Consider the following 20,758-nt stretch of genomic DNA (forward strand, 5'->3'; position numbering starts at 1 on the left):
CTCCGGCCCCAATTTTCACACAGTATATTAATCTGACAGCCCGACTTCCCAGGCATCCTGGATCTGGACGTTTCCGAGCCTGTGGGTTGTAGCACACACTGGCAAATGAGATTACCTTACTTATAATGAGATTTCCGTGGACTCGGGGAGGTAGATCATAATATTTGAACTGAGAACTTCAGATTGATGGAGGAACTATATGTAAGCGGAGACCCCGAGATACAAATGTACTCAAGAGGGCACACGGTTCATGCTGGGTCTCAGAGATGAGACTCAGAAGAAGAAAGGCAGAGAGAGCCCTGTGTGGTGTCTGGCTGACTGGGACACCCAGGGCCACCCCAGCAGGGAAGTCTCGTGCTGGGAGGACGGGCAAGACTGTCCTCAGGAAGACGCAGAAGGAGTCTGCTCAGTGAGCCTGAGATGGAGGACCAAGGAAGGAGACCTGGAAAGAGGAAGCAGCAGAGGTCGGAGTGCTCAGGCCAGCTTTCTGAGCAAGCAGGCAGCTGAAAGACCTGCCACCTACTCCCCAGTCCCCCACACACATCCCCAGCGGCAGACCCACTCACCTCTGTCCTCCACGCTGGCTCCAAACCTGACGCTGTGCTGTGCTTAGCTGCTCAGGCGTGTCCGACTCTTTTCAACCCCATGGACTGCAGCCTGCCAGGCTCCTCTGTCCATGGGATTCTCCAGGCAAGAACACTGGAGTGGGTATTCTTCTCCTCCATGCCCTCCCAACTCAGGGATCAAAACCAGGTCTCCCACATTGCAGGCAGATTCTTTAAGAGTCACGCTTTCATACCCATTATCAGAGGCATGATACCAGCTCTTTCGAAAGAAAATCTGCCACTGAAAACACTTCCCATTTTTCATTTGTTCAGTGAGCACCCACACACGGCAAGTACCAGTCAGACTTGCAACAGATAAAAATCTCTCTTTCCACACTAGTTACATCCTTTTGATGTTGTTGCTCAAGCCTCCTTAGTAAATTCCTTTAAATTCCCTTTAGAACTTAATTTGAGAGAAAAAAGTTTGTTTTTTCTGGAAGAAATAATGTTTTCTCTAATCAGATAATAAGAACTATATAGCTTGTTTCCCTTGTTTTTGGGGTGCTAGGAAGCCCAGAGGTTAATGTCATACTCAATCTCAGCAGTAGGTTGATGTTTTGTGCCTTTTTCTTTCTTATTTTCTATTTTTCCATTTCTAATGAAAAAGACTTACTTAATGCTTTTTATTTGGTAAGGTATTTCAGTATTTCAATACTCTTTTGAAAGGAGTGTTGAATGTATTTAGTCAAACATTAAAAAATAAACAAAGATAGAAGTATTGGCTTACAAAAGCCCACTGTCAAAAACCCTTCAGTATTTACTAAGTACCTATCATTGGCTGAGCATGTAACATGGGCCCCTTTCTAAGCATCCTGTCCGTCACAACAGCCTTTGAAGTAAGGACTGTAATCCCCACTCTAGAGAGGAGTGAAGAAGTGGGGGCTAAGGAGGACGCCTGAGATGACACAGTCAGTAAGAAGAAGCACCAGAAGCAAAACCTGAGCAGTCTGGCGCCCGCAGCTGTCCTCTTAACCACTGTTGCTGCACTTGCAGCTTACTACGCTGGGCAACGGAACAGGTACAGTACACGTTCGGACACCTCTGCCAGGTGGCCTCACCTCCTCAGTTCCCCCTTTTGATTTCCAGCCATTGTTGCAGCAACCGGCCCTGCTGGTGCTCAGGTGTGACCGGGCAGCCCTCTGCCTGGACAGCGTGGAGAGTCTCCCGCTTTCTGACCTAGGGTGGCAGCAATCCGTTCAGTGAATCTGACACATGCACACACTTGGAGAAAAAAGGAGCTAATACTCCATAGAGCAAACCTTGACCAAGGAGGGATGGAGCCAGTGGATAAATGCTCCTGTTTCTGTCCTGTGGGCAGAGAACTCCAAGGCCCATTCTACACAGCTCCTGGAGGGGGAGGGGGATGCCCAGTGGGATCCGGCTGCTGCTGCCCACTCTGCTGATCAGCCCAGTAATACTGGGTTGGCCTTCCTTCGAGTTCACTCCTCCTGGGCCCCCCTCCTTCTCCCTGGGGACCCATTTCTAAAACAAACCACCTGTATGCACAAGCTTGTCTCTGTTCTGCTCTCTGAGGAAAGCAAGGCTAAGACACTGCAGTCCCTATTCTGAGGAGTTCAGATTTGGGTGACACATCATCAGGAGAGGAAAAATTCAGTGCCACTGCATCAGTGATCATGACAAAGCAGCCAGAAGAGTCACTTGGACTGTGAAACCACAAGAGCACAGACAAACGGAACAAGCAGGGAACTCCACTAAGGTTTCCTTGATTCAACCACACGCTGTCTACGGCTGCCTTCCCACCACAGCAGCAGAGCCTCAGAGCGGCTACACAGCCCACCACCAAGACAAAAATACTTCGTACCTGGCTGTTTCATATCTGGCTGTTTACTGTAAGTTTCTGGGTCTCTGGTACAGAAGAGCCAGGATCCTACGGGGATACAGAGAATGGGCACAAGTCCTATTAATACCTGTGACGGGCAGTTGGGAGGGTCGGACTGTTGAAGAATAGGAGCAGGGGCGTTCCAGGTAGAGGCAACAGCTGAACCAAATGCACAGAGCTGTGAATCAGCACACGGCTGGTGAGCAACCACGTGGTTTTACCATCGCAGGAGACAAAGGAACCATGAGAGGAGTGATGGGAGATGAGGCTCAGACAGAGACTTGAGGTATCTGCTGCTGGGTTGATTCTCTCCTTTCAGGCGATTTCCTTCAATACCCAAATATATTGTGTGTGCGTGTGTGCTAAGTCACTTCAGTCGTGTCCAGCTCTTTGCAACCCCATGGATTGGAGCCCACCAGGCTCCTCTGTCCATGGGATTCTGCAGGCAAGAGTACTGGAGTGGGTTGCCATGCCCTCCTCCGGGAGATCTTCCTGACCCGGAGATCAAACTCATGTGTCTGGCCCCTCTTGCACTGCAGGCAGATTCTTTACCACCGAGTCACCAGGGATGCGCCAAATATACTGTAACCAAGAATAACTTCATTGTTGGATGTGTGCCTTCTACTGAAGGGAGTTTATATGGAGTTCGTAGTATTTCTGTTCTGATGAATAGTGGGAGCCTTCTCGCAGAGCAGCCCTCTTTGCACCTGGGCATTCCTGACGTTAAAGACCCGCTACTCTGCCCTTCTCGGGCGGCCTGCTTTGGGATGGGTCAGTTCAGGTCTCCTGATCCTCTCACTGCTGAACCACACATGGCTGACATGTCACCATGAAGGTCAGACCACACTGCACGCTCTGATCTTTCTCCCTGCAGGCCTGCTTTGTGGTTTCCTGGCATGAGGATGCAGTGTGTGCATGCTAAGTCACTTTAGTCATGCCTGACTCTTTGCAACTCTATGGACCATAGCCCACCAGGCTCCTCTGTCCATGCGGTTCTCCAGGCAAGAATCCTGGGGTGGGTTGCCATGCCATCCTCCAGGGGATCTTCCTGACCCTGGGAAGGTTGCAGGGATTGAAGCTGTGTCTCTTATGTCTCCTGCATTGGCAGGCGAGTTCTCTATGACTACAGCCACCTGGAAACAGGAGTGGGTTGCCATCCCCTTCTCCAGTCAATCCTCTCAATCAGGGATTGAGCTCAGGTCTTTGGCATTGCAGGTGGATTCTTTACCATCTGAGCCTCCACAGGAGCCCAGTAATAGGTGGCAAAAACAAGCATGGGAGACTGAGACCTGCCCTGCAGCCCCAGGAGGCAGCGTTTCTTCCTGCCACTGGGAAACGAAAAACCCTGGGTGATCAGCATGGTCTGAGGTTGAGTTCTTTTGTTTAGTTCTTTCAGGAATACTTCCTAAGGGAGGACAAAATATCTGCCAGGCAGGGCAATCTACTCAGGATACAGAAGAATGACGAAGGGCCTGTCCTGCCCTCAAGGACCTCACGTCCAGTCAACTGGATGGACAGAGGTTCTATTTCATAGCATGAAGAGACTGCCAGCTCCCCTCTGATGGGAGTGCAGCCCTGAGAGATAAAGCTGAGAGGATAGTAAAGGCTTAATAACATCCTAAGACTATCTGTTTTAATGATTATTTTGGAATGTAATACAGTTACCAAATCAATTGCTGAAACGCAAGCACATGCATAAAGTACTGAAGGATACTCCAAAACAGTTTATTTCCCCCTCAAGAGCTTCAAGATTTCCCTGACAATACTTATTTACATTGGTTGGGTGAACCATTTTTGAATAAGCAATGCAAAGGTAAATTTCAGTCCCAAAAGGACAGACATCAGCATTACTTGGAAAACACACTGGTCATGTCAAGCTGCTGGCATTTAGACACCCATTTCAATTGTTTCAAAGACCAAGATGGAAATATTGAAAACCAACACTGATTTTTATCAAAAAAAAAAAAACAGTTAACATCTACTAAGTATGTATATTTTATCAGACACCGCACTAACGGCTTCATATGCTGTACTTCATTTGGTCTCCACAGCAATCCTTGAGGTAGATTCTAGTATCATTACTGCCTCCATGTTACAGATGGGACAACTGAGTCTTAAACAGGTTAACTAACCTGTCCCCCCACCTCCCTGCCATCACTGGAGGAAACAGACGTCACCTGACAGTCTATCCACAGGGGCCACACCCTTCACCAGCACACCAACTGTCTCCCCTTACTGGCCAGTCCCCAGTTCCTGCCTGGGACACCTTTTTTCAGCAGTTTGGCCCAGACTAGGTCTCAGGATAAGTTCCTTCGTGGTGATAAGCAGGGCCCACGATCTCTGACAGCTGTTCCCCGCTCTTCATCATCATCTGAAACAATCAGTAAGCATTAGAGAGTACTTTTCCCTTTACAAAGGTGATAATTAGATAACAAGCTGAGATTAAAGTAATTACAGTTAGACAGCTGGCGAGGCAGCACAGTCATGTTGAAATACTGTTGGTACTTCAGCATCTGGTTCTAATAACAGCATAGGCTAAAGGATTTTACATTAATTACAGAACATAATTTAATATAAACATATTTAATTACAATTGATGAGCGATAAACTGTTCAAGAATGACTTAACCCCTTCTGCGTGTCAAAGTGATGGGAACTTTGGGCAGTCTGCATGGCCTTTTCCACTGTCTCTCCTTCCCCCTCCACAGCCTCCATTATACCCTGGTTCTCTCTCCTGGAGAAGACCCTCCTCAAACAGGGAATCTTCTAGACACGGGTGTGGTTCGTTGATTATCCCACGGTGTTTGGCACATGTGCAGAGCCACCCATCCTTAGAAAAGCCAGGTGGAAGAGGGCCAGTGAGCAGGCCAGGCTGGGAGGCACCGCTTCCACCTGACCAGCTGCCTTCCTCACACTGACTCGCACTGGGGCAACGAGCCTGCCTCTCCCTGGCCGGTCTTCCCAGGGTCCTCACACCTCTCTGTGGTGCTGGCTTGGCTTCCGACAGTCAAGTGAGCAGCCCTAATATTAAACAACCCTCAGATCTCTTAGAAAACATATGAAGGTGAATCCATTTTTTGCCATGATCAGGAAGTCTCTGGTCACAATGGTCAGGGTATTTTCACAGTTTTGGAGTCAATGCGTAATATCTGGGGATTTCTACATGAAACAGGACACTACTGTGGCAGAAATTCTTCCTCACATGCTGCCAATCCCCTTCCCTACCCCCCAGGACTGGCAGAAGCAGAACCTGGATGAAATGGTTGATAATGAATTGAGACCACACAGACACAATCTCCACTGGGTGAAGGACTCAACCATTATCTGCACACTGCCTTTCTAGAAGGCCCATTTACAAATGAAAGACTTCAAAAGTCACAAAAGTGATGCTGTAGACTGCACGTCTGCATTCCCTCTTGAACTCAAAAATTGAAGCCCTACCCTTTGATGGAATGGTATTAGGAAGGAGGTGGAGCCTCTGGGAGGCAATCAGATTGAGATGAGGTGATGAGGGTGGCTCTGTCTCTCATTTTTTGGTCATGAGAGGATACAGCAAGAAGGCAAGTGTCTGTAAACCAAAAAGAGGGCCCTTCCCAGAACTCGCCCATGCTGGCATCCTGATCTGGGCTTCCCAGCTTCCAGAACTGGGAGAAAGAAACTTGTTATCCAAGCCAGTAGTTTGTATTTCTATTGGAGCAACCTAGGGCTTCCCAGGTGGCACTCACTAGTGGTAAAGAACCTGCCTGCCAATGCAGGAGACGTAAGAGATGCAGGTTTGATCCCTGGGTCACGAAGATCCCCTGGAGGAGGAAATGGCTACCCACTCCAGTATTCTTGCCTGCAGAATTCCACAGATAGAGGAGCCTGGCAGGCTACAGTCCATGGGATCACAAAGTCAGACACGAATGAAGTTACTTACACGCGCGCGCACACACACACACACACGGAAACCTAAACTAAGACACACCACTAGCTCTCAACGGCAATAAAATTAAGAGTCAACCCAAAGAAATTACAAGGCTGATCCTTCCTTTAAAAAGAGTAAGTAGCCCTGGAGCGAGTTGGGAAAATTCATTGTCAAGTTTCCCTATGTGACAAATGATGTGAAATTACAAAAAGCCTCAAATACTGTTTTCACCTCCTGCTGTGGATTTCAAAGTATAAAGCACACATTCTCCTAAAAGCTAACACGAGTGCTGAAAAAAACATTTATTATTCATAAGTAAGCAAGTGTAAGTCAGTTCTGGAGGAATCACTGACAGGTGCACACAAAGTGAAATCAGTGTGACAGTTCAGGACTACATAGCATTTGAGAGAACCAGGCAGTCTCAAGTGAAAGTTGTTCTATTCTTTTGAAGAAAGAAGACATTTAGTTTCTCTATACATAGCAAATTTGCACTGTGAGTGCAAACTATAAGGTACATCTTATAGATTAAATCATCCTGCAGAAGTGAGGAAGGGACAAGAGGAGAAAGTAGCCAATAAAGCATTTGCTATTTAAGAAGTGACCACTGTCATCAAAATTAAAAGCTCATGCATAAATCTATGGCTGATTCATATCAATGTATGACAAAACCCACTGAAATGTTGTGAAGTAATTAGCCTCCAACTAATAAAAAAAATAAAAAATAAAAGCTCATGCATGTCAATAGACACTAGCAAGAAAGTGGAAAAAAAAAAAAAAAAGAACACAGAATGGGAGAAAGTATTTGTCTTTTCCCTTTTTCCCATAGTCCTACCCAAGCAGGTGGGGATCTTTCTTGCAGCTTTGGTTGCATGAGATCTTCTGCAGGCTTTCAGTAGATATTCTTGAGAATTATTCCACGTATAGATATATTTTGAAGTATTTATGGAAGTGAGTAAGCTCCACATCCCTCTACTCCAACATCTTGATCTCCGGGAGAAGGTATTTGTGAATCATTTATAATAAGGGTGTAGTATTCAGAATATATAAAGAACTCTCACAACCCAACAGTAGAAATCCAAATACCCCAGTTGAAAAATGGGGAAAGGATCTGAATAGGTATGTTTACAAAGAAGATATACCAAAGACCAACAAGGACATGATAATATCCTGAACATCATTAGTTATCAGGGAAATGCAAATCAAAATGAGATACCACTTCATTTCCACCAGGATGACTACAAGCAAAAAAGACAGACAGTAACAAGTATTGGCAAGGATGTGCAGAAATTGAAATCCTCATCATTTTGGTGGGAATATAAATGGTATAGTCATTAAGGAAAACAGTTTGATGGTTACTAAAAAGTTAAATATATGAGTTACCCTATGATTCAAGCAATTCCATTCTAGGTACATACCCAAAAGAACTGAAAACATGTCCACACAAAAACTTGTACACAAATGTGCATAGCAGCATTATTCATAATAGCCAAAAAGTGGAAACAACCCAAATGTTCATCCAATGACGAACAAACAAAATATCAATACAATGGATTATTATTCGACCATAAAAGGAAACAAAGTACTAATAAAAGCTGCAATATTGACCAACCTCAAAAACATAATGCTAAGTGAAAGAAACCAAACACAAAAGATCACATATACTATGATTCCATTTATATGAAATGTCCAGAATTGGCAAATCTATAGAGACAGAGGATGGGAGGAGAGAGAAACTGAAAATGACTACTAACAGATATGGGGTTTCTTTTAAGGCGGGGGGGGGGGGATGGAGTTCTGGAATTAGATGGTGGTGATGGCCAGACAGCATTGTGAATATACTAAAACCACCAAATTATATGCTTAAGTGGTTTTAAAATAGCACGTTTTATGGTGGGCTTCCCTTGTGGCTCAGCTGGGAAAGAATCCGCCAGGGATGCGGGAGACTTGGGTTTGCTCTCTGGGTTGGGAAAATCCCCTAGAGAAGGGAAAGGCTACTTATTCCAGTATTCTGGCCTGGAGAATTCCATGGACTATATAGTCCATGGAGTCGCAAAGAGTCCGACATGAATGAGCGACTTTCACTCTCATGTTTTATGGTGTGTACATTTTATCTCGGTTTTTTTCAAGCTACCAATCTGGGAAATGAAGCCTAATCCCACTAGGCAGGCCTGGGAGCCTGTGTACAGCATGCAGCTCAGATAACTCAGCCAAGGAGTAAGGAAGTTGGGGTATTCATATTATACACTAACTCCCATCAGTCAGTGACTGAAGGTTGCTTTTAGGGAGGACTGATTCCTTGGGCTTCTGGCCTGCCTGCAAAAGGGGCTCTGGTGGCCAGAGGAAGTCCTTAGGCGAAGAAATGTTAGTGTTCATAGCTGAGAGTCAGGCCAGCATCCCCTGAAAGGTACAGGCAAGGGGGTTCAGGCAGTGGACCGACAATCTGCTACTCTCTCTCTCATCAAGTTGTTTTAAGATTAAACAAGAAAGGCTGTGCAAAAGGCTTCACAGTGCTAGACGTAGAGAAAACTCTCAATATATGTGAGTTATTTTTACAAAAGACTCAATAAGGTTAAATAATTTGATCCAAACTACACAGTTAATACAAGTTGGAGCTGGGATTTACACAGCACTGTGGGCAGCCCAGTCTTTCATACAGAGAATAATATTAACAAACATACACTAACCAATCTTGGAAACACACCTCAGGCAGCGATCCTGTCGTCATGGCATTCAGAGGCTACAATATGTATCTTTACTCTTTAGTCTCTCTCTCCTCCCCTGTTATATGCCCTTGGTGGGGGAAGCAGCTGCTTTTCTCACAAAAAGGCCTTGAGGGCTGATGTTACTGTCTGCTCAAGTTTCAGGGTTTGGATATTACATGGCTTGTTGTGCAGTTGCTTAATTGAGATTCAAAGCCTGCACATTTGCTGACGATTTAGTGCAAAGGACCAAGACAGACAAACACCTGCGACTGCAGGCGCAGCAGGGCAACAGAATCCTCCTCACTCACCTATTGGTCCAGCTGTTCTCCAGAATAACCTGACTTCAAGTTGGCTCAACAAAGGAGCCATACCAGCAAAAACACTAGAGGAAAATGGGCATCTCCTCCCAGAATGCCCTGCACTTGCCCCCACCAGAGCACGCCAGAAAGGTGACATGAGGATGGGGGCTGAAGAGCCCACACCTACCTGATCAAATACTGGTTGATAATCGTGTCGAAGTAGCTGTAGTACACGACATTGTTCACGTGGCCGTACTGGTCATTGTCCTGCCACCTCGTCTGGATGGGCAAGAAGTACCCGTAGGCCTCCTGGTGCCGATGGCGATCCTCAGCTCGCTGGTTCTCTGATGCTGTAGCCAAGGAACGGCCATTCCGAGGAAGCAGCCTTGAAACCCAAGAGGTCATACTGGGGCTGCTGCCTTGGACAGTACCTTCAAGAGAAAAAGCAACAGAGGATGAGAATGGTCTTCAGAAATCTTGATGTTACTTTTACAAAGGCAATTGCATTAAATCTTGACCATTGGTTTCGAAAGGAAATTAGACTTTTTTTTTTTTTTTGGCTAGGAAATAAATCTTCCCCGATAATCCAGGTCCTTACCACAAACCTACTGACTTTTTAAAAAGGATTCCTTATTTAAAAGGTTTTGACACACACTGACAGAAACAGGTGAAGCCTTTGTTTGAATTTGACCAGTAAGAATTTAAAGTACATTTCTATGGAGGTGCTCTACTCCACAAAGTATTTCAAGGTGGGCACTGTTTCTGACAAAATCTGTACCATCACTAAGGGCATAAAGACAGAGCTTAGGCAACCAGTATAAAATAAAATGTTTACTAGAAAATATTATCAGTTGGGCCTATCAACTGTAAGGGTTTTTTCTTTTATTTATTTATTTATTTTTTTTGGCATGTGGGATCTTAGTTCCCTGACCAGGGATTGAACCTGTGCCCTCTGCGTTGGGAGCACCAAGTTTTAACCACCTGACTACCAGGAAAGTCCCGGGTTTTTCTTTTAAGGGCATTAATTTTCCTTTAGAACAAAAGTAACGTCCTATGGAAATTTTTTAGATGACGCACAAAGGAGGAAAAAACCCAACAATACCAGCTATTAACACTTCCATGTGCATTACTCCCGTCTTATATATCTGCATACACATTCTTAAACAGGATCATACTGCTCACATTGCTTTGTAATCGCCTGTGCTTAACAATACTCGCTAATGTTACATAGAGAGTGTCTATGCTGCGCTGTACTTAGTCACTCAGTCATGTACGGCTCTTTGCAGCCCATGGACTATAGCCCGCCAGGCTCCTCTGTCCATGGGGATTCTCCAGGCAAGGAGAGTGGGATGCCATGCCCTCCTCTAGGAGAGAGTAATAAATATGCTTAAACATTCTCTTCTGTCACTTGCAATGCTGGATTCCGTTATATTCCATTGTATAGAAGCACCACAATTTATCAAATATTCTTTCGTTGCAAACTGAGGATTTTGATTCCAAGTTTGTTAACTGGGATTGGAATCTTTGTAAATAAACCTTCACACACATCTGTGATTATCTTCTTAGGATAAATACTTAGAAGCAGAATTACTGGGTCAAAGAGTACATTGTTAAGGATTTTGATATAAGTTAATGCCCTCCAGAAAGGTGGTACCAATTTATATCCTCCACAGCAGTGTACAAGCAGGCCAATTTCCTTGTCAATTTTTAAATATTTTATCAATTTGACTGTGTTTTCTCATTTCTATACAAATTTAAAGAGATGTGCTCAGTGGAAAGATGACTGCTGCAACCATCTATGATGGAATAACCAGTATCAGAATAACCCCTCTGAGAACAACTACAGGAACTAGATGAGACACACAAGCAAAGCTGTGTGGAGGTTTGAAGAGAAAAATCAAGGCAGCAGGACTCTCCAGGCTGCACCCCTGTATACTGCTGTTTCTCATCAGGGCATTTGCTAATTTGCCACATTGGGGAATAAAGGCTGAAGAAATAACAGCAACCTAGAGCTTGCAGTAAGTAGTCTCGCTGTGGTCGAAGAGTTAACAAAAATTGAAAGGCCAAGTCCCTGGAGAAAGTGAGCAAATTCCCCTCAAGGCCTTTGCTGACTCTCAAGCTGCACATGCTCAGAGAAAAGAGAGAAACTAGCTGAAGCAACTGTATATGGCTAAAGTCTCAGAAGGAGACGAGAGTCTCATTACACTGAGGACCCAAAAATGAGCTTTCAGGGCTGACAAGGAGGAGGGGGAAGACTAGACTTTCAGTTTCGACCCAAGAAGTATTACTCCCTTAGAATGAAGGCAAGCCTTACATTGACAAGCCTTGATCAAGATTATCTACCCATATATCATATGTCAGCTAGTAGAAAATGAAATCATCTCTGAAGGGAAACACCACCATCCAGAGCCTGTACATCATCATTTTATACACAAAGACTGGCCTTCACTCAAAAATACCAAGTCTACTAGCAAAAAGGAACAGAAGAATTAATTTTAGTAAAGGCTCACACAGATTTCAAAATAGCTATGATTAACATACATCAGAAATAAAATATCCATTCCAACACATAAAGAATTCTAAAACTGAAGGGAAGAAATGTCAAAAACCCAATACAAAAATAAGCAAAAGTCACAGACAATTCACAGATAAAGATTTTAAATGACTTTCAAATATATGAAAAATGGACAACTTTAGTTATAATAGAAATTATACCTGTGCTGAGATACCATTTCTCAATTATTAGATTTGGTAAAAATTACAAAGCTTGATAGCACATTCTGTTGACACAGCCACAAGAAAAGAGACTTTTATACATCGCTGGTGGGAATGTCTCCCACACCTTTATGGGAGGAGAATTTGATAATATCTAACAAAACCACAAGTAAGCTTACCTTTTAAATTGCATCTAATAATTTTCCTTGAAAATACACCTTCAAGAATGTAAAAAAAAAAAAAAGAAAGAAAACATATGAACAAAGGACATTATTTGTAACTAAAAGATATTGTGAAAAAACACACATTAAAAAAAAAACACATACACATAAGAGATTGGTTGAATGAACTATGGTATATTCGCACAATAGTATACTGAAAGTGAAAGTCGCCCAGTCTTGTCCAACTCTTTGGGACCCCATGGACTGTACAGTCCACGGAATTCTTTAGACCAGAATACTGGAGTGGGTAGCCTTTCCCTGCTCCAGGGGATCTTCCCAACCCAGGGATCGAACCCAGGTCTCCCGTATTGCAGGCAGATTCTTCACCGGCTGAACCACAAGGGAAGCCCCAATAGTATACTACGTAACTGTAAATAAAAACTAAATAAGACATGATATGGAGTGATTGACAGAATATATTTGTTGTCTATCAATAAAAGCAGTAGTTTTTAACCTGGTTGTCCAGTGGTTAAGAATCCACCTTCCAATGAAAGGGACACAAGTTCAATGTCTGCTTGGGGAACTAAGAGCCCCCATGCCAGGGGGCAAACCAAGCACACATGCTGCAATGAAATACCCAGAGCAGCCGAAAAAAAAAAAAAAATCATCAAAAGCAAAGTGCAAAAGGGCATATACAGAATGATACTTTTGTGCAAGAAAGAAGAGGAAATAAGATAATATAAATGTATTTACTTTTATTTTAAAAAACAAATCCAGGAAGGATGAACCAGAAATTTACAAGGGTGCATTAAGGTGCATGGGGTGGGAAAGGGGAAGTAATACTCCTCTGAATATAGATTTTTGTGTAATTTTGAGTTTTGGAAGCGTGCTAATGCTTTATATACTCATACAAAATAAGGATGATGATGATGTTAAATTAACAATGATGGAGGGGAAAGAAACCAAAAATGGAATACAAACAGAAATAAATGAGCCTAACTAAAATTCATATGAATAACAATAATCACACTGAAGGGAAAAATAATTACTTTTGAATGCAGAGTTTTAATTATATACTCTCAGTTTGGAAACAAAAATCTTTTTATAAGCATTGAACACTGGTTAATCAGCATGATTTTTTATAGTGGTAGGGGTAGCAAATCTAAAATACTCTCTGTGAATCTAAGCCTAGGCAAGTGAGTAAAATATACTGAGAATAATCTGAGCCAGATTTGTCACTTGTAAAAAGGGCTTACAAATATAGAAAGGAAAAAGACTAAAGTGAACATTCTGGTGTTCGATTAGATCTAGGATCATCAATATGAACTCCATGGTTAGAGGCAGAGATAGAGATTTCCTAATCCAGCTGAGACTAGATGTAATGGCAGAGACTAGATATAATATATTACATTTTCTACTGCAGTAGAAAATCGGCACACTTGGTGCCTGCTTCCCTTGTGGCTCAGCTGGTAAAGAATCTGCCTGCAATGCGGGAGACCTGGGTTTGATCCCTGGTTTGGGAAGATCCCCTGGAGAAGGGAAAGGCTACCCACTCCACTATTCTGGCCTGGAGAATTACAAGAACTGCATAGTTGTAGGGCTGCAGAGTCAGACACAACTGAGTGACTTTCACTTCACTTGGTGTCTAGACTCTTTTTCTTTTTTTTGGCCACACCACACAGCATGTGGAATCTTAGTTTCCCAACCAGGGATTGAACTCTTAACCCCTGCATTGGAAGCACAGCGTCTTAACCACTGAACCACCAAGGAAGTTCCCAGATCTAAGTTTCTAAATACCCACCTCCAGAGAAAGGAACCAGGGCTCCTTAAAAGAAACAATTGATTACAATGCTAGGGTAGATAAAGTAAAAGATGATCCTGGAATATCTCACTGTGCCAGAAAGTAATGAAATGTACAAAGAATGATGAGCAAGTCAAAAGTTCATGGGAACTTGTTTGAGTGGGTTCCCAATGGCCAAATCTGAAATATCTGAGTATCAAATTAAAACAAGATCAATGGATTATAACATTTTGAATTAAATAACAATTCTTAAGTCTACCAAATTAATAAATAGCGGTAAAAGAAAGTTACCCCTTACATCAGTATGCTGAGTCATAAATGTAGAAAGGATAATGGAGTTAGAAAAATCATCATTTTGCAAATACCATAGGAATAACTGATTCAGTCAACAATCATTGATGGATGATAAAGTATACTGGGTAAAAGTTTGGTGAGAAGCAGATAATTTCCACGGTCTCAAAATAGTTCCCCACAAATTACTTATTCATTACAAATTAACAGTATTAAGTTTATGATGGCTCATACTGGTAAGACAGCTCCTTATGCAAGTTATCAAAGTTAGTATCACTAATACTGAATCAAATGAACATCAAATGCCTCCTGATACAATGGCCTGAGAAGGACACAACATCACTTTTGTGTTATTTTACAATGTTATTGCATTGTAAAATACCTGAATCTAATCATAATGAAACACCAGAGAAACCAAGATTTAAAAATTCTACAAAGTGCTTGCTTGTACTCTTCAAAAATATCAAGATCATGAAAGACAAAGGGAGAAGAATTGTTTCAATTAAAGGAGATTAAACAACCATGACAACTAAATGCAATAATCCTAGGTTACATACTTAACTGGGAAAAAGATTCTGCTATAAGGGAAATTATTGGAATAATTGACAAAATTTTAGATTGTAGATCAGATAACAGTATTGTATCAATACTAAATTTTCTAATTTTGAAGTTGTACTTTAGTTACATAAGATAAATTCCTTGTTTTTAGTAGATACAAACTGAAGAATTTTAAAATAAAGAAGTATGACATCTGCAACATCTTGCCAAATGGTTCAGAAAGAATACTGTGTGTGTGTTGAGTATGTAGGGGGATAATACACGGGCATGAAGGAGAAGATGATAAAGTAAATGAGGAAAAAATGTAAAATATTGGTGAATCTAGTAGAATATATAAGTAATCCTAATTTAAGATTGACTATAAGTCAAGGAAGCATGGTATAATCTCTAGGATAATCAGAAAAAGAATATTTAATTAACAAAGGGAAAACTAAACAATAAAGATACTTTTCAAAGCCAAAAGAAAGCCATATGTCAGACGAGAGGACCAAAAACAGATTGAGACAAAAAAAAAAAAAAAAACTGTAAGATAGTAAATAGACAAGAATAAAAATTAGCAGTAATTACATGAATTGCAATGAAGTACTCCAAATAATAGGCATAGACTCTAAGAATGGATATTTTTAAAACACAACTACATGTTATTTATAATAGACACAACTTAAATACAAGGAAAAGAAAACTCAGTAGTAAAATGATAGAAAACATACAAACATAAACAAGAAAAAAGGGTGATGTAGATATACTAACGACAGACAAAATGGATTTTAAGGCAAGAAGTATTACTACACACAAAAGAGAAATTTTGGTAAAGATAAACAGGTCAATTCAACCTGAAGATTTCATAACATAGCCTCAAATATAGTAAAAACTAACAAAACTACAGGACTAATAAACATATTCCCACTTGCAATGTGTAGCTCTAACACACCTCTCTCAATAGCTCAAAGAAGTAGCAGAAAATAAATTAATCTATAGAAAATTGAACATGATTAAAACCTTAACACGGGACCCACTGATTGGAGAATACACATTATTCTCAGGTACATATAGAAGTTACCAAAATAAAACATATACTAGGACATAAAACAAGTCTCAAAAAATTTTAAAGAATTAAAATCAGAGTATGTTCTCTGACCACAGTGGAATTAATCTAAAAATCAATAACAATAACCACAACAAAAACACAATTTTAAAAATCCCCAAAGGCCAGATGATAAATAAAGTTAAATAGGAAATCACAATGGAAAATAAAACATTTTCAACAGAATGGTAATAAAAATATGACATATAAAAACTTATGGGATATACCTAACATGTAGCTAGAGAAAACACAATAGTTAAGTGAAAATCTAAGGATGAAAAGGAGTGATCTAAGGATCCATCTCAATAACCTTAAAAAGAGGAGCAAATTGAACTCAAAGAAAGTACAAGAATAATAATGAAGATAAGAACAAAAGGCAATAAAATAGACCAAAAAGAACAAAACAAAACAAACAAACACCACAGTAGAGAAGTCTTTTTCTGTAAAGTACAAATGGTAAACATTTTAAATTTTGTGGGCCATATGTTACAACTACTCATCTCTGCCATTGTAATGCAAAGCAGGCGTAGTCAATACAAAATGAATGGACACAGCTGTGTTTCAACAAAACTATGTTTACAAAACAGGTAATGGGTTATATTTGACTTATGGGCCATATTTTGTCAATCACTACAGCAGAAAATATAATAAAGCTAAAAGTTTGTTCTTTGAGAAAATAAAACAAAATTGATTTAAAAATATAGTAAGAGTATAAAGAGAAAAGACGGTACAAACTATCAATATAAGAAATGAAAAAGGGACATCACTACAGATCTCACAGGTATTAAAAAGATAAGATGCTATAAATATCTTTAGATCAAAAAATTTGATAATTTAGGTGAAATGGATAATTCATTTTTTAAGATACTAACTTACCAAAACTGACACAAGAAGAAATAGAAAATTCAAATAGCCTTATATCCATTCAAATATGCATCTATAATTAAAAGCCTGTCCACAAAGAAAAGTTTAGGACCAAATGGCTTCATCAGTAAGTTCTTTATTTCATGAACTAATACCACTGTTATACAAATTATTCCAAAGAACAGATAAAATGAATTCACTTCTGAACACATTTTATGAGGCCTATACAGCCTTGATACCAAAACATACCAATAAAGAAAAAGTACTACAAGAAAGGAAAAGTATAAGCCAATCTCTCTTATGAACATAGATGCAATAATTTGGCAAAATGAAATTAAATATTGGCATGTCAAAACTGGGGACATAAAAGAGAATAGATCTCAACTAACTTAATTTATAACACTAAGCTGATTTAAAACTTGAAAATCCATCAATATAATTTACTCCCATTAACTAAATAAATAACAAAAGTTATATTGTCACTAATATATGAAAAAAAGCACTTGATGAAATTCAATGCCAATTCATATTAAAATCCTAACAAAGTAGGAATAAAAGAAACTGCCTTAACTAATAAAGAATATCTTTTTTTTAATTTACATTAAGTATATTAATGGTAAAATATTGAAAGTTTTACCATTGAAATTGGGAATAAAATCAGAATGACTGTGATCATTTTTATTAAACATTATATTGTGGTCCAAGGGAAAAAATTATATGTTTTTAGGAAAAAAATCACAGATGATATGAGTACACACCTAACATATTCAGAATAATCTATTAAAGATTAAAAAGTGAATTTAGCAAAGTCCCTTTAAATCATACTTAAAAGTCAATTGTGTTTCTAAATATTAACACTAAAAAACTGGAAAAGGAAAATCTAAAACAATACCATTTTTATTAGTAAAATATATGCTACCTAAGAATCAGTAAGTTCAGTTCAGTTGCTCAGTCGTGTCTGACTTTTTGTGACCCCATGAACCACAGCACGCCAGGCCTCCCTGTCCATCACCAACTCCCAGAGTCCACCCAAACCCATGTCCATCGAGTCAGTGATGCCATCCAACCATCTCATCCTCTGTCGTCCCCTTCTTCTCCTGCCCTCCATCTCTCCCAGCATCAGGGTCTTTTCAAATGAGTCAGCTCTTCACATCAGGTGGCCAAAGTATTGGAGTTTCAGCTTCAACATCAGTCCTTCCAATGAACACCCAGGATTGAACTCCTTTAGGATGGACTGGTTGGATCTCCTTGGAGTCCAAGGGACTCTCAAGAGTCTTCTCCAACACCACAGTTCAAAAGCATCAATTCTTTGGTGCTCAGCTTTCTTTAGAGTCCAACTCTCACAACCATACATGACTACTGGAAAACCACAGCTTTGACTAGACAGACCTTTGTTGGCAAAGTAATGTCTCTGCTTTTTAATATGCTGTCCACGTTGGTCATAACTTTCCTTCCAAGGAGCAAGCGTCTTTTAATTTCATGGCTGCAATCACTATCTGCAGTGATTATGGAGCTCAGAAAAATAAAGTCAGCCACTGTTTCCCCATCTATTTGCCATGAAGTGATGGGACCGGATGCCATGATCTTAGTTTTCTGAAAGTTGAGCTTTAAGCCAACTTTTTCACTCTCTTCTTTCACTTTCATCAAGAGGCTCTTTAGTTCTTCTTCACTTTCTGCCATAAAGGTGGTGTCATATCTGAGGTTATTGATATTTCTCCCAGCAATCTTTATTCCAGCTTGTGCTTTATCCAGCCCAGCATTTCTCATGATGTACTCTGCATATCAGTTAAATAAGTAGGGTGACAATATACAACCTTGACGTACTCCTTTTCCTATTTGGAACCAGTCTGTTGTTCCATGTCCATCCAGTTCTAACTGTTGCTTCCTGACCTGCATACAGGTTTCTCAAGAGGCAGGTCAGGTGGTCTGGTATGCCCATCTCTTTCAGAATTTTCCACAGTTTCTTGTGATCCACACAGTCAAAGGCTTTGGCATAGTCAATAAAGCAGAAATAGATGTTTTTCTGAAACTCTCTTGCTTTTTTGATGATCCAGTGGATGTTGGCAATTTGATCTCTGGTTCCTCTGCCTTTCTAAAACCAGCTCCAACGTCTGGAAGTTCACAGTTCATGTATTGCTGAAGCCTGGCTTGGAGAATTTTGAGCATTACTTTACTAGTATGTGAGATGAGTGCAATTGTGCAGTAGTTTGAGCATTCTTTGGCATTGCCTTTCTTTGGGATGGGAATGAAAACTGACCTTTTCCAGTCCTGTGGCCACTGCTGAGTTTTCCAAATTTGCTGGCATATTGAGTGCAGCACTTTTTATCATCAAAATGATAAATACCAGAAACCTAGAAACAGAAGTATTAAAAACTGCCCAAGACCTATATACTGAAAACTACGAAACACTGCCAGGAGAAATTAAGAATGACATAAATGGAGGGATCTATCATAACTGTGGACTGGAAGACCAAGTCTTGGGAGGGTCTCCCCCATTGATCTATTTAAGTTCAAATAAATTCTTATCAAAATCCCAGCTGGCTTTTCTATGAAAACTAATAAACTGATCAGACATTTTACACAGAACTGTAAAAGACAGAGTAGTCAAAACAAACATGAAAAAGAATAAAGTTGAAGAATTTACATTATCAAATATCAAGACTTATTATAAAGTAGAGCCTAATTGAAACAGTGGTATTGGCACAGGATGTACCAACATATTGATGAAATAGAACAGTGGGTCTGGGAAACAGGCCATCCTTACAAGACCAAATAATTTATGAAAAAGGTGCCACTGAAATGCAATGGGGAAAGGATAATATTTTTAGTAACTTGTATTTTATAATGAAACTTTATCCCATCTCAAAACATGCACATAATTCTATATGATTTATTGATTTAAATGTAAAAGAAAAAACAATAAAGTTTCTAGAAAGTATTATAGACTATGTTTTTAACATTGGGGTAAGCAGAATAATCTCTTAATACAAAAGGATACAAAAGTCACTTATTATAAAAAAATGATTAATAAATTTAGCTTCTTTTAAATTAAAATTAAGAACTTGTGTTTATCAAATGGCACCAGTAAGTTATGCAATACATATATCCAAAAAGAACTAATATCCCAAATATATAGAGAACCCCTACAAATCAATGGAAAAGAATTACACAACCCAAATTTAAAAAGAAAAAGTTAAAGACTTGAATGGGCACATGATGAAAGAGGATACTCAACTGGCCAATAAATATAATTAATGATACTAAATATCATTACCCATCAAGAAGAAAAGAAAGTGAAGTCGCTCAGTTGTGTCCAACTCTTTGCGACTCCATGGACTAAAGCCCACTAGGCTCTTCCATCCATGAGATTTTCCAGACAAGAATACTGGAGTGGGTTGCCATTTCTTTCTCCAGGGGATCTTCTTGACCCAGAGATCAAACCTGGGTCTCCTGCGATGCAGGCAGACTCTTTACCATCTGAGCCACCAGGGTATGAGTATGAGCCATGAAGAAAATGTAAATTAAAACCACAGTTATTTCACTTCTAAACCCCTCATAATGGCTAAAAGTTAATTTTGTTGGTGAGGATGTGGAGCAACTGGAACTTTAATACTCTGCTGGTGGAAGTATAAACTGGTAGATATTAATAGAATTTAGCAATCTATTTCACAGTATTTACTGAAAGTGTACAACTTTATATATTATGACCCAGCAGTTCCACCCCTTGTTATATAGTTTGTAAAAATGCTTACATATGTCTCCCAAAAAAACACATACAGGGACATCCTTAGCAGTGCTGCTCATAACAGACCCAAACTTAAAACAACACAAGTATTCATCAGTAGTACAATGGATAAACAAAAGGCAAATACACATATAACAGAATACTATACAGCCTTGAAAAGTGACTTTCTGCTACATATAATCACATT

The 20,758-nt window shown here is 40.2% G+C and overlaps 1 protein-coding gene across 2 annotated transcripts in view; it reads right to left on the bottom strand.

Annotated features, from left to right (window-relative positions):
* Window positions 1-20,758, bottom strand: part of LOC133062397 (uncharacterized) — a 191,263-nt gene that overhangs the window by 88,625 nt on the left and 81,880 nt on the right. For both annotated transcript variants that reach the window (XM_061151346.1, XM_061151339.1), the window contains exon 2: window positions 9,540-9,783. In XM_061151346.1, the coding sequence (XP_061007329.1) occupies window positions 9,540-9,757 (218 nt within the window). In that variant the 5' untranslated portion in view covers window positions 9,758-9,783. The remainder of the gene's footprint in view (window positions 1-9,539; window positions 9,784-20,758) is intronic.

The sequence above is a fragment of the Dama dama genome, chromosome 1, assembly GCF_033118175.1.
Source record: "Dama dama isolate Ldn47 chromosome 1, ASM3311817v1, whole genome shotgun sequence".
Taxonomy (NCBI): domain Eukaryota; kingdom Metazoa; phylum Chordata; class Mammalia; order Artiodactyla; family Cervidae; genus Dama; species Dama dama.